Source organism: Malania oleifera, chromosome 13 (assembly GCF_029873635.1).
Source record: "Malania oleifera isolate guangnan ecotype guangnan chromosome 13, ASM2987363v1, whole genome shotgun sequence".
NCBI classification, from domain to species: domain Eukaryota; kingdom Viridiplantae; phylum Streptophyta; class Magnoliopsida; order Santalales; family Ximeniaceae; genus Malania; species Malania oleifera.
The window spans coordinates 42,767,610-42,794,380 of record NC_080429.1 but is presented as its reverse complement, the minus strand read 5'-3'; the positions used below and the strand labels follow the sequence as shown (position 1 = coordinate 42,794,380).

Genomic DNA, 26,771 nt, shown 5'->3' with positions numbered 1-26,771 from the left:
TTGGGACAGGAACTACCTCAATTATATTCACAAAATCACCATGTACAAGAACTGCACAAAGTTTACAGAGGATGCCAGAGTAATGACAGTTTTTTTTTTACTTCAACACCTATTTAAGTGAGAACCTTACTCTACCAATGACAGTTTTTTTTTTTACTTCGACACCTATTTAAGTGAGAACCTTACTCTATCAAAGCACAAGGGCAAAATCTGCAAAAGGACATACCAAAATGGGCGGAAAACACATTCTCATCATACGAAGAAGAGAGCAATAATGTATCCATCACTATAATTACCTTACCATATTTCTCCACTTGTCCTTTAAGTCCACCTGAACAAAAGAACATATCTATGCAAAGTTAAACAACTAATAATAATAATAATAACAATAATAATACAGCAAGTGAGTAAGTTTACCTCAGTTCTCTCTTCAAATACATCAGGATACATACCCAAAATAAGCTTCCAATTACCTTTTCCATACCTTTAAAACAAAAAAGGAAAATGAAATGCAGAAATCTATATTGAGTACAACAATAATAATGACGGCAACTACGACAGCGATGATAATAATAATAATAATATTATTATTAAATTATACAATATTGCCTTGACAAAAGCAATACTTACTTCTGCACAGCAGTTCTTAAAGTGTCTTCTTCCAACAAACTCCATCTCTTAATTTGACGTCTTCTGACAATTTTCACTAATTCTTTCTTCTTCAAAGGAGAAACATCCATCTTCCTTGGGCTAGGTAAGCGAAGCCTATCAGGTGAACCATCAACTGAGTCGTCCCACTGCAAAGGAGAAAATAGTTTGAAGTGCACAAAACAGATTAATATATAAGTACCCCCAAATTTAGAAAAATATAAACCAATGAGAACCACAGTAATGAGATGTCATTCTTCAAAACAACTTTGTGACCTTGGCAGCTTTTCTTTTTTTACTTTTTTTTTTTTGAGGTAAAAAAATAAGGAAGATATTTCATTGAAGCAGAATGTATGTGCAGAAAGAAGCAAGACATCCGCTTATCAGAAAAAGAAAACAAAAAAGAAACTATGATCAAAATAACACCCCCTTCCAATCTCGTTGTAAATCCAAACAAAGACACCCTTCTGAAACATCCAGCTACAAAAAACCAAAGCCAAGCCAAATAGTAGATCTTTTCTCATGACGAAGAGCACGTGACCTTCCCCATAAAACATGCATTTCACTCCAACCAAATTTCCCAGAAAAGTGCAAAAAAAAAAAAAAACACAGAAATCCACAAATCTGAATCATCTCCACCCTTCTCAAAATCTTTGAAGGAAATAGTCAATCAAATCCTCCACCATCCATAGGCAAACCCAATTTTCTCCCAATAAACCAAACAACTTTTCCAAATTCTCCAAGAGTAAGAGCAGTGCAAAAAGAGTTGAGATGCAAATGATGAGCTATCAAAACCCAAGGACCATACAAATCCTTCAAAGGCCTCTTGCTTTGCAACAAATTGTTGATATTAACTCTATTAAGAACAACCAACCAAATAAAAGCTTTTTATCTTACTGGGGACTCTCGCTTTCCAAATACTATGATGAAGAGGAAAGGACAAATTAATTATATTCAAATGGTTAAAATAGACTTACAAGAACATACCCCTAAAAAATCTAAAACCCATAATCAACCATCCTTCCCATTTGAAAGACAACATCCCTCCAAAAACACCAAAAAAGAAGGGAGTTCCTTCACCTCCTATCATTTATAGACCTGTGAAAATGGAAATCTCAATGAGTACTAAACACATTTGAGATCAGAAAGGAAGCAATGACATCATTATGCACCATCGTGAGACGATAAATGAGGAGAAGAGATGCCAAGGACAGAATCAACTACCTAAGTGTCTTCCCAAAACGAATCAAGACCCATTTCCCAAAACATATTTGGTATAAAGAATAAAGAGAGAACAGGTCTGAGCAATGCATCTCCAAGGACTCTAGAGCACAACATCTTGTTATGAGATTGGCAACTGTGATCTGTCCCATGATATTGGCACATTACTAAATATGTTAAATTCCTTAAAATGGGGAACCAAACAACTATGTTCAATGACAAAAAATTGGGATGAGAATGCCGGTCAAAATAAATCTTAAAAATAGCATATTAACTTTGATTGACTAGATCTATGCGATGAAAATTCTTTCAAGAAGCTGATTGTACTCCATATAAAAGATATTTTCTAGATGGCAAGCTGCCAGCTGTTCCTATTTGCAGACACAATAAAAACGTCACATATATAGTCCACACGACCTAAAACTTTGTGATTGAACTAGCTAAGTTCACATAACTTCCAATAGGGAACAAAACATTCCACACAGCCTCAACATGACAGCAGCTATCCATCAAATTCATAGCCATAGAAAATAAACAGCAAGTTTCAATTGCATCGAGGACAACAGATTCTGTCCCATGCTTATAAATGAATTTAAGGTCGACGCTTCCATAATTATAAAGATCATATGAAGCTCAGCCATCCAATTAATAATATTATTCAATGGATGTAAGAAGAAGAGAAATATTCTTGTAGTTAAATTGAATGGCTACAAATGAAAGGACATAGTTGAACACGAGAATGAAGATAAAAACAAGTGCAAAGAAGTATATTAAAGGAGGAAATTGTACAAAGAGGAAAAGAAATCTTCGAAGAGCATAAAAGAAATATATATACATTATATATATATATATATATATATATATATATAAAAATCCCAATACAAGAAGATAACCCAGACTTTGTTAAAAGAGCCATCCATCACAATAAATATCAGAAAAAAACCGTATAACCATATTAGTATTGAATATCCACATTGAAAATAGAAGCTGGTCCCAAATCAAATCCACAGATGACTCACAATCTAGAAGACAAAGGGCTCGTGCTGGTTCGAAGGCTCAAATACAAAGGGCTCGTGGGTTCAAAGGGTCGAAGAGGACGGGCTCCTGCTGGTTTCATGCTGGTTCGAAAGGGTCGAAGATGAAGGGCTCCTGCTGGTTTCATGCTGCTTCGAAGGCTCGAAGTTGAAGACGAAGGGCTAGAACTGGTTCTGGCTATTTTTTCTTTCTTAACACGCCTGGAGAATCATTGCACTTCAGTGCCCCTAACTGCACCTCTTGCAGGTCACCTCACCTCAAGAGGAATGAAATGCTAGCCTCATCTCCCCACTGCGCCTCGCACCTATGCGCGCCTCAAGCACACTTTTGACTAGTATGATTGGGAGTAACAAGATACTCCTCACAGGTACACTATTTGGCCTACATTGCCACTTTTAGTAACAAGTTATTTTGGATCTACCCCTACCCCTTCTATTGCCAATTTTAGTAAAATGTAACCCTTCCTCGCAGGTGTACTATTTGGCCTACTATGGCATAGCCGGTCTTATAGCCATTTTATAAAACTTTACTTAATTTTAAGTGTATTATACAATCACACAACCCCTTTCTCAAACAAAAAAGTAAATCCCCTCTCCTAACCCCTCTTGATAAACCACAACTTAGATTCTCCATTACTACAAAGAGGCATTAGATAGAAATCCCTTCATCCAACCCTGTCACCTCTCACCTAACCCCTTACTCATGAAGATTTTATCTAAAATCTCCAACTAACTAGATCATGTCTTTTCAGAATACACTTTAAACAAATCCCCTTTCTCTTTCCTCCTTGGCTCCTTCAAACATCCTAAACACCTCATTAGCCATCAAAATAGCATCCACAATTTGCCTACCACCACAAAGCACTTTGAGCCTCATAAATGGTGTCACCATTCTTAAAACTCAGCCTATTAGCTAGAACAGCAATAGTCTTGTACACTCATAACTACACTACTAGGCCAAAAAATAAAACAATGGTAAGTATACCTATATTCTTAGGCACGCAAAGTGTAGAAGTACAGTTTAATACTCATGTCCAAAATGCCACTAACAATAAAACTCTTTAAAAAGCTTCATTAAATCCTCTTAACTGATCCAGATTCCCAAAAAAACATAGAAAGCAAGCCATACTAGAACCATCTGAACCCCATCCTATCCCCTCCATCCAACAACGCCTTCAGTCACACTTCTAAAAAAAACTTATTACCAAAGATAAAGTATCCCTAGAAAGTCGACTCCACTCTAACACTCAAACATAGGCCTAAACCCACCTCCACTGCAAACAATTTAGCAAAAAAAAATGCCATCAATAGTAAACGCAACTTCCCCCACCCACTTGCAATTCCCTAGCAGGTACTTGATCCTCGTGAGTTAGGCAACATACTGAAAGGTTAGAATTGCAAAAAAAATCACCATCCCTAACCAATACTAGTTATTATCTCCAAGTCACTCAATTTCCTTGGAAAAAAAAAATTACCTGACACTCTCTAAGACTTCTCACATTCCACAAGATTCCCCCTCCCCTTCTTCTTTCCTATCCAACAAATCAAGCTCATCAAGCTCTTCCTAACCCTAACATCCCTACGACCCCAAACACTTCAATATTCCACCTCTTTAAACCTTCTAAGACTCATCACATTCCATAAGATCCCCGTCTTCTTCTTCCCCATCCAGCAGATCAACTCTTGTTAACCTTATTATACCAAACACAACAATATTTCACTTCTTTAAATCACCTTTAAGACATTTGAGTTCTTTCATACCTTCCCCCATTTCCAATTCCTTAATCATATTCTTTCTCCCCTTGGTGCTAGTCAACCCATGAAAAACTACAAAAATTGCAATCACCCTCCCTAATCCATTTAAATTTAGTTTTTTGTCTCCTATTCCTCATTTCCCTAAAAATCACCTCCACGCTCTCTTAGACTTAGACACTCCATAAGATCCCTTTTTATTCTTTCCTATCCAACAAATCAAGCTCCTCTTAACCCTAATATACCCAAACACTTCAATGTTAGACTTCTTCAAACCTTCTTTAAGACACTTTAATTAACATGTGTTCTAACCCCTTACTCAACTACCTCATTCCCAATCCTCCTCACCAAAGACCGGAAGGACTTATCACCAAACCACATTTTTTAAACTTAACAAAGAAGGATCCACTTAATCTTGCTAGAATCTACCAAAATAAGGAAATGATCTAAAAATGTTTTAGACAAAGCCACCTAAAAGGGATTAGGAAACTCCTTTCCCCACTCACTAATCACTACAAAGCAAGAATCTATCTAACCGACTAGCAACTAATCTCCCTCCCCCCTCAAAACCAAAAAAAAAAAGCATTACGTAAAGGAAGATCCCTCAATCCACAATCCCTAATTAATCTATCAAAATTCTACACACCCTACCTCATTTTTCTCCATGAGGAATCTCATCACATTAAAATCCCCCTTAAAACCCCATTGGATAACAAAAACAATGCATAGCATATAACTAACCCCCAAAAAAAAAGGACATAAAAGCAAACCTAATAGGACCGTAGACTAACAGAAACCATCACTAGCATCTAGCCCGGCCTTCAACCTCCCAAGATTATCAATTTTACCAAGAAAATGAGCATCCCACATAATAAAGAACCACCCATGAAGGAAGAGCCTCCCAATCCTTGCACCAATTATCCCATAAGCTAAGGACCGCCCCGACATCTACCTTTTCAAGCTTCATTTCTTGAATTAACACAATATCAAGGGCACTCTAATTCAAAAATTCTCTAAAAAGCCCCCTCTTCCTCATATTCCCTAAACCCCTAATATTACAAATAATGATCCTCATAATTTAACTAATTTACCCCCACCCCTTAGCCTTGTCCCTTCTCCACCCCCATAATTAACAAAACTGGCTAATTTATTCAATTCTTTTTGCACCCTTTTTCTTTCTCTAACAAGTCATAAGATAAAAAGATACCTTCAACTCTTCCTCTAAAGGGTTCACTACCTCAACTCCCATCTCAACAAGAAGTTTTTGTGGATCTTGGTAGTCTCTCTCACCCTCAATGAATCAAACATGATCAGGAAATTCTTATCACTAGCATATTTTTTGGTACCTAGAATCTATTATGCAACCTGAAGGAGAAATTGAAGAAAATGTACAAATTACAATACACAGGGATTAGAATTAAAGCAGATTGGGAAAATGAAGGACCATGCACACTGTGTGATGGCAAAATACAGCTAAAATTAAAAGAAAATTTTGTATAAAACAGTTTTGGATTAAAAAATCGGGCAACTAAGATAAGAAACAATGTATCTTAAAAAACAAAAGTTACATAGAAGGGAACATTGAGAATGCTAAGATGGATGGATCTTAAACTCTAAAAGATAAAATGAACAGATCCATTGAAAGCTACACATGGCATATAGAAGATAACATATGGGAAGGGTTGTTAAACTGATTTGAGCGCTTGCAACGTAGATTTAATAAGACATCAGCAACCGCAGTGAGCTAGTTGTTGTTGGTGGCAATAGGAGGGGAAGGGTAAACCTAATATAACTTGAACAGAGACAGTGAGTAAGATTGACATCACTCCAGCTTGAGGAGGCTTGGTTGCTGCTGTTGTTATTCAACCAACAGCGCAAACATTATATGGTGATAAACACAATAAGATGATAAAAATTTACATGGTAAACTTAAAGAAAAATACCAATTGAAATATCAAAGGCCCATATGAACCTTGGATACATTTAAGACCTTTGCTACCCTAAAATTTTGGCCCATGCCGAAATTTCATATATGTTCAACAGTATTTATAAAAATGTATCTAATTAGCATTGAAGCCTTTGAATGCATCCTCTACTCATATTAAAATTCTAAATAGATGTGACAAGGCATATCTCCTATGGCTGTATGAACATTGAGACATTCCAAACTGGAAACTAAATTACATGGAAATTTTCACCATTCAGGTCTACATTACATAAACACAATTATCTATTTTGCATGATATATCATTCATGAAATAAATTGGGGAATGCCTAAATCAAATCCATATAAAAATAAATTAGGACCATGAAAGCTAAAAGTGAAGCCTAAAATGACACCAATTTAATATATAAACTCCAATATTTGATACTGAAAAATAACTACTCTTGTGTAACCTCTCATGTTGCTGTTGGTTGGGCTGCTTGGGCTTGGGCATAGGATGAGAGAGGAGGAAACGAACTTGCATGATAGAAGATAAAAGAACATGGATTAAGAAATGACAGTGTCCATTTCTTTTCAATGCTCTCCATTTCTCCCCAACTTTGTAGAGAAACTTAAGCCTCCTTCCCTTTTTCCCCCATCCATTCCTCCCCAATTCTCTTCTTCTCTCATTAAAGTAATAAATGAGAGAACTGAAGAACTTCTTAAGTTTATTTTCTCTTTCCTCCTCATTTAAGTAACCAAACAAGAGAAATGGAAAGAACCCCCCCCCCCCCCCGCGGGAAGTCTCTTTCTCCCCTCAGCACTTCTCTTCAACAGAATAGGGTGTAAAACTGTGCCCGGCAATGTTTTTTTCCCCTTGCTTTTTATTGTCATTACTAGTTTTTTTTTTTTTTTATAAACAATAGCAAAGAGTATAATTGTTTTTATTTTTAATATATTAAAGTCATATTTCAAAACAAGAAGATTTTAAAAGCAGGGAAAAAGTTGTTTCAATTTGTTTCCGTATATAATTGTGCAAAATATCATTCTTTTCCTTTTATGTATAAATAAAAATAAAATGAAAGCATGCTACCCAAAACATATGCATGCACATGTGCTGGCTAAAGAATTTGCTCAAGAAAATTGACAGCAGACCTATATACCATGTATGATGGTGATGGTGATGGTGATGACGATGACGATAGGTCAATAAAACTAATATGAAGGTATATAATATAAACAAATTACCTCATAAGTCCGTGCAGTACTATTCCGTACCATTAAGCTGGGTCTAGGCACATCATTCTCATGCCCGCAACACTGATTCCCTGGATTGTCTTCATTTGCATGAGCAGCTTTGACTCCAAGATTTTTGGGGCTTCCTTCGTTCCCTTGAGCATCTTCATTTGTGGGATTACTCTCATTTCTTTCAGCAGCCTCAACATGAACATTCCCAGAACTGCCTTCAGAAAGTTGAACAGCTTTGACACTTGCATCAACTACATGAGCAAGTGCATCTGCATTAGATTTATGCTGATTTTCTAACAAAGGGACCTGATTCAATCTTTTCCTTGCCATTTCATGTGCTATAGTGTTAGCAAAGTTTACAGCATCAGGCAGAGGATCCTTCACGACTGCTTGTAGGTCCAAAGAACTAGATTTAAGTGCTGCTTGCATTCTAGAAACTTCAGCCGAAGACAGACAGTCATATTTTTCAGGTAATGTCTCTGCACCCAATTCCTCTGTGTCATTAATCTTAATCCCCCTAGATTTTCCAGACAATGCTCGGCGAGTGCATCTACCACCACTAGTAACACGCTTGCGCTTGGAAAGTTCATCTCTCATATGTGATTCTGAGAGGAAAAATAAATAATAAGACTTATCAAATTTATAAAGTTTAAAAAATGAGTACTCATGAAAGTCCAAAGAAGCTAACTCAAAATAACTGTGCTTTCACAAGTAGAAGAAGAATGACAACTATCAACTTATGTGCATACATTTAAAGAGTTAATAACTAATAATTCAGAAGTCAGTTTGGCGTAAGTAATGTAAAGACTCCTTTTATGAATAATAATTTGTTAAAAATAGACAATAAATCAAAGTTAAAGCAAGGGCATTCCCTCTCTCAGCAAGTAAAATAGAACAAAAAATAAAGCATTCAAAAAAAAAAAAAAGGTTAGCAAGCTCCTTGTATACACCTGTGCAACAAATAATAGACTTGTAATCACTCTCTCAATATACACTATACAAAAACCTTTGTTGAGTAAAGATACCTTTGTCTACGTCACTTGTGCCCACATCCTGCGCAGCATCTGGTGATTCTTCATTAGGGATGCCCACATTGTGACCTGAAATTGATGAACCCACTGCCTTTTGCTCGATTTGATCGCCTATTGGATCCTTGTCCGGTCTCTGCATTTCCCCATCGACGGTTGCCTCATTCAATTTATCAGCGGCAGCCAATTCAAGAAAACAAGGACCCATTTGTTCCCACGCTTCCGTCAAATATACTTCCAGCAATACCAGAGCATTGTTTCGAGTGTTCATTCTCAGTATCATTTTACACACAGTCGTGTCCCAAACCGCAGCCTCAATCTCATCCCTCCAAGTGCGCAGTTGCTCCGAAACCAAATCATTTGCCCCCGATTTTTCCAAATCACAGATCCTCTCCTTCCAAATTCTAAGAACAGCTTCGAAATACTTGCCCCGATTGTCCACTTTACCCTCTAGACACTTCACCGTGCAATCAACTGCCACCGCACAGTAAGCGTCTTTCATTGACTCTGAAATTACAACTCCCTCTGTGTGATCCAACTCTTCGATGAACTCCAGATAATTCAAGAGCTTCTCCGATATCGAACCTTTCGATGTCTCGGATTTGATGCTTCTCAAAAGTAGTGTTTTCTTCAAGCGCGGATTCCTGTCGGAAACAGGAAGAACGGCGAGAAAAGCTTTCATCACGCTGTCTTCGAGTGGTTGGCGAAGGATGAACTCGAGAATCCAGCCGGCTATGACGAGATTGATCGACTGCACTGAAACCCTAACTTGCGAGTTAGGGCTTTGGGGTTCATTCGTGGAATTGGGGGTTTGAACGTCCATTGAAGGACAGACATGAAAGTCTTATGGCAGCATTCAGTAATCTTGTCTCAAATTTACCTGCCAATTTCGATTTTTGACCTTCGATTACAAAATGGTACAAACACGCCAGTCGTCACATACGCAGAGCGAGAGAGAGAGAGAGAGAGAGAGAGGGAGTGAACTGGGAAGAGAGTCAAGAGACGACCTGCGAGTTTTTCCCCGTTTTAACTTTTTTTTAAAAGAATATATATTAAATAATTTTCCCCGAATGACTCTGACGTAATCTCGCTACTTCAAATAGCGATATTTAACTAAATCTCGCTACTTGAAGTAACGAGATTTACTTTTAACTGAAGGGCTCGTACTAACACGTGACAAATCTTACTACTCCAAGTAGTGAGATTTAATTGGGATGATTAATGCTCTGCCAACCGCCTTTTGAATTACCTCCACCCGGCTTTCGACACGTGGCAAATCTCGCTACTTGGAGTAGCGAGATTTGCTTCAGAATAACCTCGCTCATTCTTCCTCCTTTCTTGCGCGAACAAAGTACCTGTTGCAGAGCCGAGCAGGTTACCGTTGAAGGAAGACTCCGGAGCAAATGACCGTTGCGGGCTTCATCAAATCGAAAGTTATATAAGGAGATGGGGTAAGTTATGTTTTCCATGTTCAGTACATAGATTTTTAACTTATTTTTATTTCATCCAAAACTTTGATAATCCGAGAGAGAGTTTGTGATTTGTGTTAAAACATTCGTGGACAAACATTACTCTTAAGGTTTGTATTTCATTGTTTTGGTATTTAAATTTAATTTTTTGCTGATAATATTTTATTTGTATTTCATTGTTTAGGTATTTAAATTTAATTTTTTCTGATAATATTTTATTTTTTCCATTCAAACTGTTGTTCAATATTTATTTATTTATTTTGGATTGTTGTTTCATTGTAAAATGCATTATCTTTTCTGCCCTAAAATTTGTTGAAGTTTCCTCCACTCACTAAATTTGTTGAACTTCCTTATACTCTTTTGAATATAATTGTGCAATTATAATTAGATCATATGATTTACTTTCAAAATGGGAAATTTTGTTATTCAATCCTTGAATTTTCTTCTATTGTTTTTAATATAATTGGGCACATCCACTAAAGTTTTTCAATAACATGTAAATTGTATGGTTTTAATTGATTCTTTGAGTTAATGTGAGTACACATTGTAATTATAAATTGTATTGTCATTTATCGTATTAAGTGCATATACTTTTCTATGAGTTAACGAAATTTAGAATTTAAATTTTGACTTATTTTATTTCCTACACAAACTTTAATAATTTTAGCTCATTTAAGAATGTAATGCCTATGATATATTTCATAGATAACGCATAGAGTATATATATACAAATGCCTTTGATGTTTCTTATATTTAATTTCAAGCTTTAATTTTCCTTGAATTTTAGTTTCAATTCCTAATTAATCAAACTCATACCTTGAACCAACCACATAATAAAGTTCAAGTTGAGCCGCATGTTTGAAACATTTGGAATAGATTAGAATAAAACTTTATAATTATAATATAAGGAGTATCATTTGTGAATTTTTTATTGTCAAATAAGAGGTCCTAGTGACGGGATTAAGTCCCCTCTCCCTCTCTTATGATTACTAGAATACAATAATTAATAGGATAAAAGATATTCATTTTTTTTAAGTTTGCTTAAAAGACAAATATCTTTGCTAAAATTTCAAAAATGTCACGAACGTCTCCTAAAGTATCAAAAATGTTAAAAACCTCATTTGATGTTTGTCAAAAGAAAATGAAATTTATCTTAAAAAAAAAACTTGTCTTTTTGCAAATTGCAAAGTGAGATTTGTGCATTTTTAACAAATCTCAAGAGAGATCATTGAAATTCTTAAAATGTCAGCGAACGTTCTACAAATTCTTAAAACTCCTGGTATAATATTTAAAATTCTTGAAACCTTAGGATATGTGATTGTCTTTTTATCAAATTTTTGGGAAGATTAGTGTCTTTGTCTAAGTTAATATACTTTATTAAAATTACCTTATAATTTAGTTCACTAATCACACTAAAAAACTGAAACTTGTAAAAATTATATTTAAAATAAAAATAAATAAATAAAAATACCCAAAGGAAGTAAGAGCAGATAAAGTGGGGAATTCATCATGAGACAAGCCCCATATGTATAAGATCCTAGGGTGGGGGGTGCCTGAGGAGGCCACAGTCGACAGAGCACCATTAAAGATCCAACGGTACGAGGGCGAAGTGGGCCTCGACTAGTCACCGTCGATGACGCTGACTGGGAACACTGTAGAGATGATAGCTAAAAGGTCACATTATTAGAGGAGAGTAGTAATGAGTTTTTTCCTCCCCGAATTTATGTATTTTTCACTAATATATTGATATAAATGTAGTGTTCACATTTTAAAGCACTTGCCATAAGACAATCTCATTCCCATTTCATGAATCACATTTCATGAATCGGGATGTTATGCGTCCTAAGTAACATTTTTCCAAAAGATCCCTTCAACTCCTTTGAGTATGGCTGTTTGGATTAGCAATGAATCCTCAAAAGGCTACGTAACAAAATTGAACTTCAAATTAAGTGGCAACCCAACCCATAATGAGGCAGAGTACGAAGTACCATTTTGGAAAAATTACTCTTAAGAGCACCATTTCATAGTTCTTTGGATTCTAAGTTGAATTACAATTTCGGTAAAATCCGAAGTATATGTCATATGGGGAAAATCAATACATATTCATGCTGTTTATTCATAGACGCTAAATTCATCTATTTATTTTCTTGGTGGGAAAGTTAGGTCCAAACTCTAAGTTCATTCATTCATTAAAATTTGTATACATCTATTTGGTTTATAGTTATTAGTTATTTCGTCTCATTTACACATCACTTATACATACAATTTTGTCTTGCGTAGGTTTGTTTTATTTCCCGATCACCGATCTAAATGGCAGGGAGCTCAAGCAGTGATCCAGTCACGGTATTTTTATATATAGGGGGGGACATTATAACCGCATTAGATGGTGTTAGGTATAGTAGTCGGCCAGTTCGACTTATTCGAATTGCCCGTAGGTGTAAATTAAGTAAATTATATACGAAGATACATAAATATTTGCATATTGATCTAGATCAATATGCATTGCGGGTGACCACAAGATACCCTGCGCGAGAGTTAAATAATACAGCGTTCTACGAGGCTGTTCCGATATCAAATGATTATGGGTTGCGCATTGTATTAGACGCACACTGTGTCGGTGAGACATATTTAACGATGCAATTGTATGTCGAGACTATTCCTCAAGTGGGTGTAATTGCAGTTAGGCAGCCAGATGAGCCCGCGGAGCAATTGGGTGAAGTTGGTGAAGACACCGAACAAACACATCAGGTCGATGTTGGTAGGGAGGTTCGTGCTATGTCCACGGTCGATTTTAACGAATATCCGGGATCGTCATTCCAGCCGTCGGAGTACGAAGTACCTGTTCCTCACACGTTTCCGCAGGGAGGTTGCGAAGATGTCCCGAGTGCGGTACCAGCATCGTTGTTTGGCATTGCGAACGACGCATTGGACGAGGGCATGAACATTACGAATGATGTTCATATTGAAGACGAACACATGCACGAGCAGGAAATGGGTGAAGGATTAAATGATGTCCCCGATGATGTGAACTTACCTCACCATGACACGGACGATGCAACGTTTGATGCGCAATTCATTGGCGAGCTTCCGATGTACGATCATATTGACCTAGCTGCTGCAGATTTAACTGCGGTCGATGAGCTTCCCATACGCGTCACTCATCGGGAAGAATCCTCTGAGTTGAGTAAGGAGATGCTCTTCGGTTCGAAGGATCAGCTGATCGCCGCAGTACGAATATATCACGCTTGCAACCACCACAACTTCCATGTGGTGCGATCTACTCCTGAGTTATGGGTTGCTAGGTGTAAGGACCACGATAGCGCGTGGAGATTGCATGCCATGTATCGGATGATACATCGTTTTTTTTTCGAAATCACCCAATATAGTGGTCTGCATACGTGTCTGAATGAACTTATCTCGCAGGACCACCAAATCACGTCGTCCCTCATTGCTGGGGAGATAGTGAATATGATCAGGGGAGATGCGTCGACGTCGATCGCTACATTGAAGGAGTTCATTGATCGTCGATTCGGGTATTCAATATCTTATAAGAAGGTTTGGTTGGGCAAATAGAAGGCAATAGCCCAAGTCTTCGGTGATTGTGAGAAATCGTATGAAACGTTACCGAAGTGGATGGAAGTGATGCGCGCGTACAATCTTGGTACTGCAGTCAGGTGAAGGTCAACTCCGGTTCCAGGTAGCACTAACAGCGCAACCTTCGTATCTGTCTTTTGGTCATTTGCAGCATCTATTCAGGGTTTTCGTCACTGCCCTCCCATTATATGTGTGGACGGGACACACTTGTACGGTAAGTACAAGAGCAAACTCCTTATTGCGACGTTCCTCGATGCAAATAGGCAAATATTTCCCCTTGCATTTGCTATTGTGCAAGAGGAAAGCCTCGACACATGGAATTGGTTTCTGTGTTCTCTGCGTTTGATTACCGATAGGGATGACATTTGCCTCATATCATATCGACATCCAGGGATTATCGCTGCGGTGCAACACAATCCTGATTGGCAACCACCACGTGTGCACCACCGATTTTGCCTTCGACATGTCGTCAGCAACTTTAATACGAAAGTGCGGAGTGTCAATATAAAGCGAATGGCTAAGCGAGCCAGAAGGGAGTATCAGGTGAGAAAATTTGACACCTGGATGGAGAGGATATTCGACGAGGGTGGAGAGCCAACCAAGTCGTTCTTCGATCAGATCCCTTCTCATATGTGGACTCAGTGCCACGACGGTGGAAGGAGGTATGGAAACATGACCACCAACCTGGTTGAATGTTTCAACGCCGTCCTAAAAGGCGCACGTAACCTTCCCATAACGGCTCTCTTGCAACTAACATTTTATCGTGTTGCACATTACTTTAATAGCCGACGGGAGTCTACTTGTAACGCAATATCTGGAGGAAATACGTTAACTCCGCATATATTGCTAGCGATGGAAAGAAGGAAGCTGAAGGTGACCGGACAACGAGTCACGACGTTCAACCGGTCTAGGGGTACTTTTAGCATCACGACCGCGCAGCGGGGACCCCATAAAGGAAACAATGTCCAAACTTTGAGCATCTAGAGGCGCGAATGCTCCTGCAGGAAGTGGCAATCTTTACACTATCCCTGCTCGCACCTTCTTGCAGCCTGTGCCGAGACATGGCTAAATGCGAGCCAGTTTGTTGAGCCATATTGGAGCACTGCCGAGCACTATGCAACATATGCTGCAGAATTTTATCCAATCATGCATGAGGCATATTGGCCAACTTGCTCGTTGCCAAACTTGCAGTCAAATCTTGCATACACTCGACATAAAGGTCAGCCTAGGAGCTCACGTATACATAACGAGATGGATGCTCGGGAAGGTCGTAAACATATCACGTGTAGCATGTGCCGTCAAGAAGGACATAACCGCACAAGATGTCCGAGAAGGACCTAACCTGGGGATGCAGTTGGACGTTCGCACTGACCTATAACTTATAGGTTATCCGGGATTTGCGTACTCATACTCCTCGCGTCACGACAAGTTTTCAGCTACCATTCTACTCCTTCCTTCTAAACAATTTGTTTCCAAATGTTAAATCCTCAGACCACTTTCATTTTTCGATGAACATGCGAATGCTCCATGCTCAATTTTTCTCTGAGCAATTGAGTCACTATGTCCATCAATCAAGAATAGTGCATGTTCAGATGAAAACTTGGTGAGACATTTTCATTTGTACACATATAGGATAAACCTTGAGATTTTTGTTCGGTTCCACCATACAGAGCACCGGGGACAGATACTCAATTCTTATGATTTCTATGTTAATGCTTTCAATATTCTGGTTTTTTGCAGGATCGATCCAAGGCCGTCCGATACTACTGTACTGTGTATGGGCGATAGGCACCGGTCCAGTCGGGCGTGGACCGATTCGCATGCTGACGTGTTATATTGCCGAGGGGGCAGTCAGAGCGTACAGGATAGGATAGGCGCAGACCCTCGCATTATTGATTGGATACGTGATGCGGGTTTTTATGGGATATATCAGATTGGCTATATCCAGCTGGATTGGCATCTTGTGACCGCGTTGGTCGAGCGATGGAGGCCAGAGACACACACTTTCCACTTGCCGCACGGGGAGGCGACTATCACAGTACAGGATGTCGCGGTGTTGTTCGAGCTACCGATTGATGGGTTGCCCGTCATTGGTCGTACAGCTGGACCAGTATAGGATGGAGGCGTCAGTCAAGGGGGAGGACTTCGCCGCATGTGCGAGAGATTGTTAGGAGTGGTGCCTCCAGATGGTGAGCTTGTTGGTGCCCGCATTCGAATGCGGTTTCTAGAGGGGGAGATGTTTCGCCAGCTTCCGGCTGATGCTGATGATCAGACTATAGCATGTCACGCACGTGCCCACATTCTGCGATTGATATGTGGCACACTGTTCTGCGACCTATCGGGGAGTTACGCACACTTGATGTTCCTTCCACTACTCGCGGAGCGAGGAGAGATACGCCATTATAGTTGGGGTGCTGCGACGTTAGCCTAGCTGTACCGGGAGATGTGCCGCGCCACTGACGTGTCGTACTCACAGATCGGAGGAGCACTCCGCTTATTGCAGGTTTGGGCGTGGGAGAGATTCATGTCGTTAGCTCCTACGTGCCGCGGTGTTCGATGTCTTATTTAAAGGGACGAGGATGGACGACCGATTGACCCAGCTCCACTCGCGTGGAGGTTAGTAACTCAACTTAAAATCATTTCCTTCAGTTGTAGTACGTAGTCGTGGTTACACCTTGCTAACTTGTGTTGTATTGTGTACAGGTGGAGGGATCAGTTGTTTGCGCCTAATGTTGCGCAACACACGCTGCCCTGGTACAGATTCGAGCTGGACATGCACCGGGAGCACGAGGTAGTCTCGGTTATGTGTATTGATAGTATTTTTCAAGATTTGCATATATTCCCGTCCCACCTCTGACATTTACTATATGTATACACGCAGTTCGTATGGGCGCCCTACACTGATGACATTGTTGCCGACCTACCACCTGGTTATGCAGTTGGGTCAGACCTCTGGGTTGCCCGAGTGCCACTCATTTGTTTTCATATTGTCGAGTGACATCTCCCAGACCGAGTGATGCGCTAGTTTGGCTTTCGACAGGGCATTCCCGGTCGCTTTTGTACTTCGGGGGTCGATGTACGTGGGGAGGACTTGCACGAGATTTATGGTCGCGGTCGGGGGAACACAGATTGGGCTGCGAAGCACGCCATGTACGTGAGTATGTGGGTACATAGGCGCGACTACATTGTCGAGGGAGTGCGGGCAGATGGCCCGATGCGTCCGGAGGATCCATATTACGCATGGTACAGGTTGATCACACGTCGCTTCGTAGATAGGACTGCGGCGGTCTACATGAGCCTCGTATGCTTACTCAAACGTATACCTAATTTGTTACCGTTTACATTAGTAGTTCAATGTTTTAACCACTATTTTCGTATGCTGCAGGCTGACGTATTACACCAGGGCGACTCGCTATCATCAGACCCCGCTGTGAGCGATTTAGCGAGAGTTGGTTTGGACATTGTCTACGAGGACGGGCGACGGATCCCTACCCCACGCCGGACCCCGACCCCACGAGGTGGTCAAGCAGCTCCAATACGAGGGGTTCGAGCAGCTACCTCCAGTCGTCCATCGAGTCCGGCCTTCTCACCGCCCATTGTACATCAGGAGTATGTGTTTGGGCCGTCCGCACCGTATGCCCCATCGACAGCTACTGATTTTACGGGACCCTCCAGTAGACCGACGGATTATCGATCTGACTCTGCCGCGACGCCGTCGATGTCGTACTTACTAGACGACCCTCTCGATACGGAGGAGGTGGATGCACCCGGTTTGCCAGCTCAGACTCGTCCAGAGACTACATACGACATAGCTCCCTGTCCGCTTCACCTAGAGAGGGATTATCCAGTACGTATGGGCGGAGACGACAGACATGTAGCCCCTCGACGTGACCGGACGCCAGACGCGAACGAGCAGCCAGGTGAGGGCAGACGTAGACGGCAGCCACCCCGACACCGAAGACGACCTCCATGCGGTACCGAGTAGCCGATATATGTATTTGTTAATTAGTTCATACTTTCATTTGTACATCAGATATATGTTTACAGCTTCATTTGTATATAATGTATTTATTCATTATTCATTTGGGCATAATGTATTTATTAATGACTTCATTTGTACAGCATCTATTTGTATAGAATATATCATTTGTCCTTTATTTCTACTTGTTTGGAGTATCATTTGTACATAATGTAATTGTTTGGAGTATCATTTGTACATAATGTAATTTTCTTAATTCTGAATCTATAGAGCAGCAATAGGTAAAGTGACAAGCAGGTATCATTTAGTGTACTAATTTGATATGTTGAATGTATACAAATCAGATGAATGTAACGTTGTGAACATACTGGTATCAACTGTATTTGAAGAATGTTTTCTTTGCACAGGTGCGTGGATAGATATGCTCAATTTGTAAACAAGACTCTTCTGAAATTAGTATAGTATTTTGATAGGTTCAATATATACGATTCTCCAAACATGTAACGTTATGAACATACTGGTATCAACTGTATTTGAATAATGTTTTATTTGCACAGGTGCGTGGATGGATATGCTCAATTTGTAAACAGGACTCTGCCGAAATTAGTATTGTATTTTGATAGGAAATGAGGGTATGTCTTCTTAATTTACATATAAATTAAGATTTTTTGTTAATTAATACTAAGTTGCGAATTTAGATATGAATGAACAGCTTCAATGAAATGGAATTCGAACTAAACGAGGGAAAACATTGGAATACTTTGGAATCATTGAATGCACAAACCAAATGCTAAGCAAAGGCACAATAGAACCAATCATTAAATCAGAAATGTAATGACAATCCAAAATGTAGAACGTTAAACATGATCCAGATGAAAATAATAACCTATGATCTATAAAGGAGGAAGTTCTATTAACTCCTATCGATAATGGATACATATATGATGAAGAAGTAAAAGTTAAAAAACATTAAATGTAGGACAGTGTTGTCCCAACTCTATCTGCTAGAACATGTTAATAACATAGAAGAAGGAAATAATTTACAAATTTTAGCTCATTTTGTATGATTCTTGAAGGGTGAAACTGTTTAACATTCGGAAATGTGAAGACAATCCGAAGGGGGATTGTCGTCTGAAGGAGAAGCAGAATCAGAATTCACCTTCTCTCAGCTCCTCGCTGCCTTCTCTTCATTACCACCTACCCTGCAGGACACTGAACTGCTCTTTTTCTTTGGTGAAATACATGGATTCTCTGCAGGCATCAAAATGTCCGTCAGCAGCTTCTGGCCTACTAGCTGAGGCTGCTGCTTATTATCTTGTCCTCTTTTCTTTCATGCAGCTGTTGCTGTCGATTTAGCATTTGTTGCTACTTGTTTTCTTCTACCCCCATTCCCCATCAGATATCTCTGTAACAGTTAACGATTTTTCTGTGCTGCAGCCTTTGATACTTTCTTCCTCGCAGACACTTAGGGAATTTCATGTTAATTCCCAACATCAAGAACAATAAGTTTTGAAATGAGCAAAAGACTCCATAAGTATAATTGTAGTAGTCATTGGAGGAGTAATGACCAGTCTATCTGATCTGAGATCATTAGGTTGTTCCCTTACTTGTAATCAAGATCGATAAGGATCATCTAGGCCTAGTAGATGAATTATATAGGATCAAAATGTGAGAGGTAGGATTAGCTTGGAAACACCTAGAAAGCAATCTCAAGCATGTTAGATTGGAGGGGCCTTTGGGCAACTGTTAAAGAATTGGAGTTGCTCCCACAAGAGGGACAATTTTCACTTAAGCTAAAAGACTACAATGTGGTAGCAACATTGCGAGGCGAAGTCTCCCCAGCTCAATTACGAGGCTGAGCCACAATCGGTTCTCCTTAGGAAGCAAAGGCACCTTGGTTCACTTTCTGGGTGGAACCAAGATGTACACACTTTACAGGATGGTGCACCTCCTAACTCACCTAACCGGGATTCCTTTACGGGGCAGAGTCTCTTTAGCTCAATTTACATGTTGAGCCAATTTTGTACATAAAACAATTTTTGTACATAAAAATGCTTTTGCAAATAAGAAGAGATGTACACAATGAAAGCTCTACAATGCACTCTCATATGATATGATTTATGCTCAAGAGAGTAAGGGTGTTTTCCAAATAATTTTTTCAATATTTGAATATGATATATATGACAAAAACTTCGAAGATTTAAACAGTATAAAATATTTCTCCAAAAATATTTTCAATAAGTAGGAGAACATAGGGTCTTCACTTTTAAGAAAATTTTTGCAAAAATGAATATATATGATCATTGATGTAAAATGAAATATGCAATAAAAGCTTCAAATATCTAATATAAAATAAATATTTTCTCCAACAAAGATTTGCAATAAAAGTGTTTGGAGAAGTTAGGATTTATGCTCAAAAACATTTTTTCAATAAATACAATATGAGCTTTTGAATCTTGCAATAGATGTGCAAAGATTCACAAGCTACAAAAAGTTTCCCCAAAAATATTTATCAAAAAAATAATTGGGACTTACTCTCAATTTTTTAAAAAAAAAATAAGGAGTGAGTGAGAGTATATGCATTTAAAATAAATGTTCAAATAAAATGCTCTCTTCCAAAGGATTTTTTCAAATGAGTAGAAAACAAAGAGAGTAGGAAAGTGTGTTAAGATTTTGCTTCAACAAAATATTTTTGAAATAAAAAGAGTTTAGGGGAACTTTAATTCAAAAAAATAGCTCAAATAAATTTAAGAGAAAATTTGATTAATCAAAGTTACTAATTAAGCTTATGGGAAGGGTATTTATAGATTTCTAAAAAATATGACCATTTGGGGACACGCTCGATATTTTCCAATTTATTTAATTAAAAAATTAATCCTAATTAGCACTGGAATTTTGAAAAGTCCGAGAGGTTTGGTCGACCGTGGGTTGCACTAAAGAAGAAGAAGAAGAAGAAGGTTCACAACAATCCAAAGGCAAAGGAATTGCTGCAGATAGTGACACTGATTCTGATACATAGATGATGTTTTTAAAGTTTTTGCTACACATGCTCAGTTTTTGAATGTATTATGCCTTTTTGTTGATGTCAAAAGGGGGAGTATGTGTGTTGAGCAAAGTCTATGAACTTATGTATGTATTGGCTTATGTATGTATTTGCTTATGTATTTCCAAGTATTTCCAGTTTTGAAATTTGAACATGTGTTTGAAATTTGAGCAAAGTCTATGAACTTATGTAAGTACTACGAGCTCTATGAAGAGTTTTATGAATATATATGTCTTAATCCTAAAACTTTCAAATTTTTTGAACGTATGTCTTAATGTGTCTTAATGAGATTATTTTAAATCTATGCTTATTGATAGAGGGAGCATTAATTTTAATTTTATATCTTTGCTCGTTTTTTGTAATCATCAAAAAGAGGGAGATTGTTGGCCTACTTAGGCTTACAAACTCTTGGTTTTTATGATAACAAAGTAAAGTTATTTAATGAATTTTCAAGTGATAATATTTCAGGCAATATGATTTGCTCAAATTACATATTCCCTGACATGAAAGCCTACAAGGATCAAGGAACAAAGAAAGTCACATGTGAATACCAAAGATCCATAATGAAAACTCTCCAATTATAGATGGGAAAGGAGAGGGAATGTGAAATGATAGGTGGTCTGGGTGTGCTGGATCTGAAAGCCTGGCATCTTTCCTTGCTCACAAAAACACTCTGCAATATCCACTCTAAAAAGGCTTTGTCTAGTCCAAATGAGTCAATCAAATCTACCTGAAAGGTTCAAGTCTGTGGGAGGCCAGGATATCAAATGATGAATTCTCACTATACAAAAAGCTCAATAGAATTAAGAATCGGATTATGTGAAGATGTGCGAACCACCTGGATGCATTGTTTCAGCTTTTTGAGGAATAGGACCTCGATCATTCTAGCTCTTTCATTTGCTATAACTTCTAGATAAGTAAAGGAACTACGGTTCCTTGGTCCATGGTGGTTTGGAAGAGTGGAAGTACCCCTATACATGCTTTCACTCTTTCGCTGGGAATTATAAATAAACTACCTACTTGTGATAGGCGTATTGGGTTTGAAGGAAACTTGTATTATTCCTTTTGGTTGGTAAGAGAGTTGGTTTGGCCTATACTGTTTATCTCATATGAAATGCCAGAAATAGGAAAAGGTTTGAAGGAAAATTCATATCTCCAATGGAGTTGATTGTGACCATTTAGAAACATATATACACAGTACTAGGCCAAAAGGTCCCTACATTTGCTTAGGCTCTTTTAAGATCCTGAGTGTTAACTTTATTGCTTGTAATTTTGATGGAGTTCATTTCCCCCCCTATATTTGCCCAGTGTTCCATGTAAATACTCATTTTGATCAATATATTTACTTTTCGATCAAAAAAACAATATGATAAATTGATGGATCATCGACTCTCTTTGTGCTACAGATAGCGGTAATAAATGGAACATAACATTTAAATATATATTTGTTTAAATTTCTTCTCAAGCTCTTGTTGGTTTCTACATCAAAATGGTGCTTGATTTGTTTGCCTCTGTTAATGTTTGATATGCATTGTTGGCCCACAACCTAACAGCTTAAGCATTTAGTAAAGTGGTATTCTAACTTGGTACTGGAGTTGGGTACCAAAAGGTCCTGGGTTCTAGTCTTAATGCCTGCCGTGGTGGTGTTTAAAAAATTATTGTATTCCCTGTAATGAGGGTTATTTATCAAGTGTCCATCTCTTCACGTGCTGTCGGGCTGCATGTGCGAGGCAGTGCTAAAGCTTGCAATACATTGTTAGCCCACAACCTAACAGCTTAAGCTTTTAGGTAAAGTGGTATTTTTACAACCAATATGGAATGTCTAGTTTGCAAATTCAATTTGTGATATTGTGCACATTTTTTTTTTTTTTTTTTGGAAATCAACTCAATATGGTCCTTGATGTTTAGATATTTGCATCTGATAGCTTTCTTGAATTGACGGAGTATACGCGCGAAGAAATTTTGGGGAAGAACTGTCGGTAAGATATATTATATTTTGCATTTTTTTCTGAAATATTGTTTATATTATTAAGCTAGAGTGCCTTGACCCAAGTTGATGGTTGGAGAACACAATCCCATTCTATCTTAAACCGAGTAAGAGCCAAGTTCTTGTAAAATACATGGTGCCTTAGAGACATCCTTTTCCCCACTCACCTCTTGCTTTTAGATCATTCATGTTTTATTTTACAACTTCTTTTCGTGTTTTCATCTCATTGTATTTTGAAGCCTCTCAATTAGTCATTCCCAAATATTTACAGGCATACAACCATAAGTTACATATGGAATGTTATATTCATTTATGTCTCCTTTATATTGAGGGATATGGATGTTAAAGCTTGATATACATTGTTGTCCCAAAACATAATAGCTTAAGCTTTTAGGTAAAGTGATAACGTAACATGGTATTGGAGCTGGTTACCAGGAGGTCTTGGGGTCTAGTCTTGTTGCTTGCGTTTATTGTGTGGTTTTTAAAAACTATTGTATTTCCTATAAGTGGTAATCTAACAATGGATATATTATCTTTTCACTGGGAGTTTGGGGAGCTTCTTGGTTCTCATTTGTTGGGGAAATTTCCTTCATTTTGAAATTATAATTGAAGTTTAGAACATTTGTTGGTAAATTTAAATGTGGAAGGTAAGGGCAGATCAATCTTAATAATTTAGCGCCATTAATCATCATGCATGGGACTAGTGCTTAGAAGCTGCAAGTCTTGGGGATTATAGGTTGCAGGCTTATTCTTGATTTTATCATGATATGTGATGGGGCTATCTTTGAAAGGCATGCATGCAAGACTTCATGCCATTTATCCTTTTTATTATGTCATTGGTCTAGTCTAAAGTCTGAACTCTTAAAGATTTCAGGTTGACACTGAATGATCTTGAATTCAACATTTTATATAGTTTAATATGTCCATGAACTCAAGTCTAACTTCATGCTTGTAAAGTAAAAGATAACTTCATGCTTGTACTATGAGGGGAATATCATACAAATTTGATATGAAAAATATTAAATTCAAAATTTTGAATAGTATATGAAACAATTTTGAAATGAGGATACACTTCTTAATTTTGTTGTCTTGCCTGATCTTAATAAACATTTAAATGGATCCAAAAACATAAGGGGGCAGCAATACAATATTAATGAATTTTTTGTAAAATTATAATTGCATTATTATTATTATTATTATTATTATTATTATTATTATTATTATTATCCCCAAGATCCAGGACTATCTATGATAAGTATTTTTGTCATTTGACTTAATAAATGAAACTGTCGGATCCTTCTAATTTAAATATTAATATGAGTAAAGATATTTTTAAAAAATAGGCTAAAATCAACAAAATTAGATTTAATTTTTTTATTTTTATTTTTAAAAGTAACTAAGACTTAAAATTGGGACTAAGGAATTGTGTTACAGATGACCTCCTCTTCCTCTTTCTTAATTATTCTCAAGCGATAACCACCCTTAGGCCTCCCTATTAAAGAAACTTTTTTTTTTTTTTTAAGAAATGAATTACTAAAAAGGTGAATTACATTTTTATTGTGCATGTCAGTATAATGGATGTGATCTGCGGGTCAGAATTTTGAACAGTTGCTGCAGAGCATGCACAGTAGCCTGCATATAGCCATTATTTCCTACCATCCTATTTTTGCTACCATCCATCAACTACGAATACTAATAAGCAATTAAAATAATATAATGTATATAAACATATTTAGTAATTATTTCTATAAAAAATTTTAAATCCCATCTTGGGATTTGCTGCCGTCCAAAGAGACTAAGCTCTCTGTCAACCATTTGATATTGTCCAATCAGATACTGACAAATCTGGGTTGACGTGGGCCATCCAACTCTGCACATTTTGGGGCTGTCCACCCGAGACGATCTATCCAACGAACCAAAAAACACCACAGCACAAGGAATCGAGTTTTTTTCTTATTTATCATTTTTTAAAATATAGATATTAAATAATATTTTTTTACAAAACTAATTCTTAAATTGATACGTGGAAAATCTCGCTACTTGGAGTAGCGAGATTTGGTAAAATATCGCTACTCCAAGTAGCGAGATTTGTTTTTAGAAAAATAATTCTCCAGTTGACACGTGGTAAATCTTGCTACTCCAAGTAGCGAGATTTGGTTAAATATCGCTACTTAGAGTAGCGAGATTACGTTAGGGTCATTTTGGAAAATACTTCCCAGAATGAGGTATTATTTAATATATATATTTTTTAAAAAAAGTTAAAACGGGAAAAAACTCGACGACCTGCGATTGGGTCTATTCTGTTTTTATGTGACAATATTGTCCCGCGAGTGTAGGATTTGGAACTCACTCGGGAGATATTATAATAATATTTAGAGCTATATTAAAATTATATTAAATTATATTTTTAAATGTTATTGGTGACATGCTATTTTGTAATTGATAGGTTTTAAATTTTAAATACAGCAACCTTCTAATGAAAGTACTTTAAGTTTCATGATTTTTGTAAATTTTTTTATAAATTTTCATTTAATTTCAAAAATCTAGTATATGCGCACACAAACATACACACGCGTATATAGTCATAAATCTCTCAGGTGCTTACACATGGCATTCCACTTTTATATTTCTTTGATTGTTTAAGGCAAATAAATTTAGTGATGGGTGGAGACTCAATTTTTAAATATAGTTGAGTAGGTTTGGGTTAGCAAGATTGATTGGCTTGATTGACATTGGTCTTACAAATTTGGATAGAGCAAGCTAAATTAGATCAATCAAGATAGGGATTCACTACTCTGATGGTTTTTTATTCCTTTATTTTACCAAATTGCTTACTTTTTTCTAATCTTAATTGTTGAAGACAAAATTCAAGACTCATCATAAATGGGAAGAAGTCAAACCAGTTATCTGTCAAATCAGTTATATATTCCTCAAATTTCTCCCTGATTAAATACGAAAACGTAGAATCTTTCATATTTTCTTTCATTTTTAATTTTTTTTTCCTAGCTCGAAATAGAACGATGCTATACAGCTAATTCCTCTTCTACATAGTTTCATAACGAAACATAAAAAATGTAAAATCTTTTGACTTTTCCTTTTTCTATCCAAATATTTTCCAATTTTAAAACATAATTTTACTATTTTTTTCCAATGACTTAACTCTAAACACAAGTTTGGAACCATAAAGTTTGGATGTCAGATTTATATTTTGTGTGAAATTATATTGAATACCATCTAAGTACAAAGCTCGAAATCAACTACCTCAAACACAACTTAAGGATAAATTTTTATGGACTGATTGGTATTATTGTCAAAAATTACAAAAACGAAACCAAAAATAAAAATTAAAAAATTAGAAAAAGAAAAATAAAAAAAAAATCAAAAACCAACAAACGACTCAGAAGACAAATTTCCCCAAAAGAGAGAGTCGAACCTGGTTCCGTGGTCCGTGAAGCTGAAGCAGCGAGCGAGTGATGGGCGGTAGTCGGCAACGACGAGGAAAGTGAAACCCTAAGCAAAAGTGAATGAGAAGTGAGAACGCATAGAATGAGAGAAGAATAAGAAGATTTAGATTTCAGACTGTAGGGTGCTGTCTGTGCAGTGTATAGACAGAGTAAGAGCATACACTATAACGAAGAGCGACTCGAGCGAGAGAGTGATGGGCGAACAGCGAACTGGCGAAGGTACGGCAACACCGCAAGGTGAGGGTTGTCACAGACTCACGAGGCTCTGCTAGCGAGCAATGTGCGGCAATCGACGACAAAAAATGAAAGCGTGAAACGCTAAATGAAAATGAATGGGAACTGGGAAGTGAGAACGCCGAGAATGAGAGAAGAATCAAAAG

At 37.6% G+C, this 26,771-nt stretch overlaps 1 protein-coding gene across 3 annotated transcripts; it reads right to left on the bottom strand.

The window, feature by feature from the left end:
- Positions 1-26,761, bottom strand: LOC131146705 (uncharacterized). Of its 3 annotated transcripts, none has more exons than XM_058096459.1 (7): positions 26,553-26,761; positions 25,211-26,437; positions 8,853-9,862; positions 7,828-8,432; positions 631-797; positions 418-484; positions 1-331 (listed from the first exon to the last, which is right to left on the bottom strand). In XM_058096459.1, exons 3-7 carry the CDS (start codon positions 9,676-9,678, stop codon positions 293-295), a joined length of 1,704 nt encoding a protein of 567 aa, XP_057952442.1. In that variant the 5' UTR covers positions 9,679-9,862; positions 25,211-26,437; positions 26,553-26,761; the 3' UTR covers positions 1-292. The 3 variants fall into 3 exon arrangements, with proteins under 3 accessions (XP_057952442.1, XP_057952443.1, XP_057952444.1); XM_058096460.1 differs by having other exon boundaries at positions 8,853-9,756; positions 26,334-26,437; XM_058096461.1 differs by lacking the exon at positions 26,553-26,761 and having other exon boundaries at positions 26,361-26,437.
- Between the last annotated feature and the right edge of the window lie 10 nt (positions 26,762-26,771).

Bases quoted from the DNA above. Each gene is read 5' to 3' on its own strand.
- LOC131146705 (XM_058096459.1), bottom strand. From the start codon at position 9,678: ATGGACGTTCAAACCCCCAATTCCACGAATGAACCCCAAAGCCCTAAC. The intron at 798-7,827 runs GTAATTTGTTTA...TCTCCTTTGCAG, and splicing joins GTACTGCACGGACTTATGAG to TGGGACGACTCAGTTGATGG. The intron at 485-630 runs GTAAGTATTGCT...TTTGTTTTAAAG, and splicing joins TTAAGAACTGCTGTGCAGAA to GTATGGAAAAGGTAATTGGA.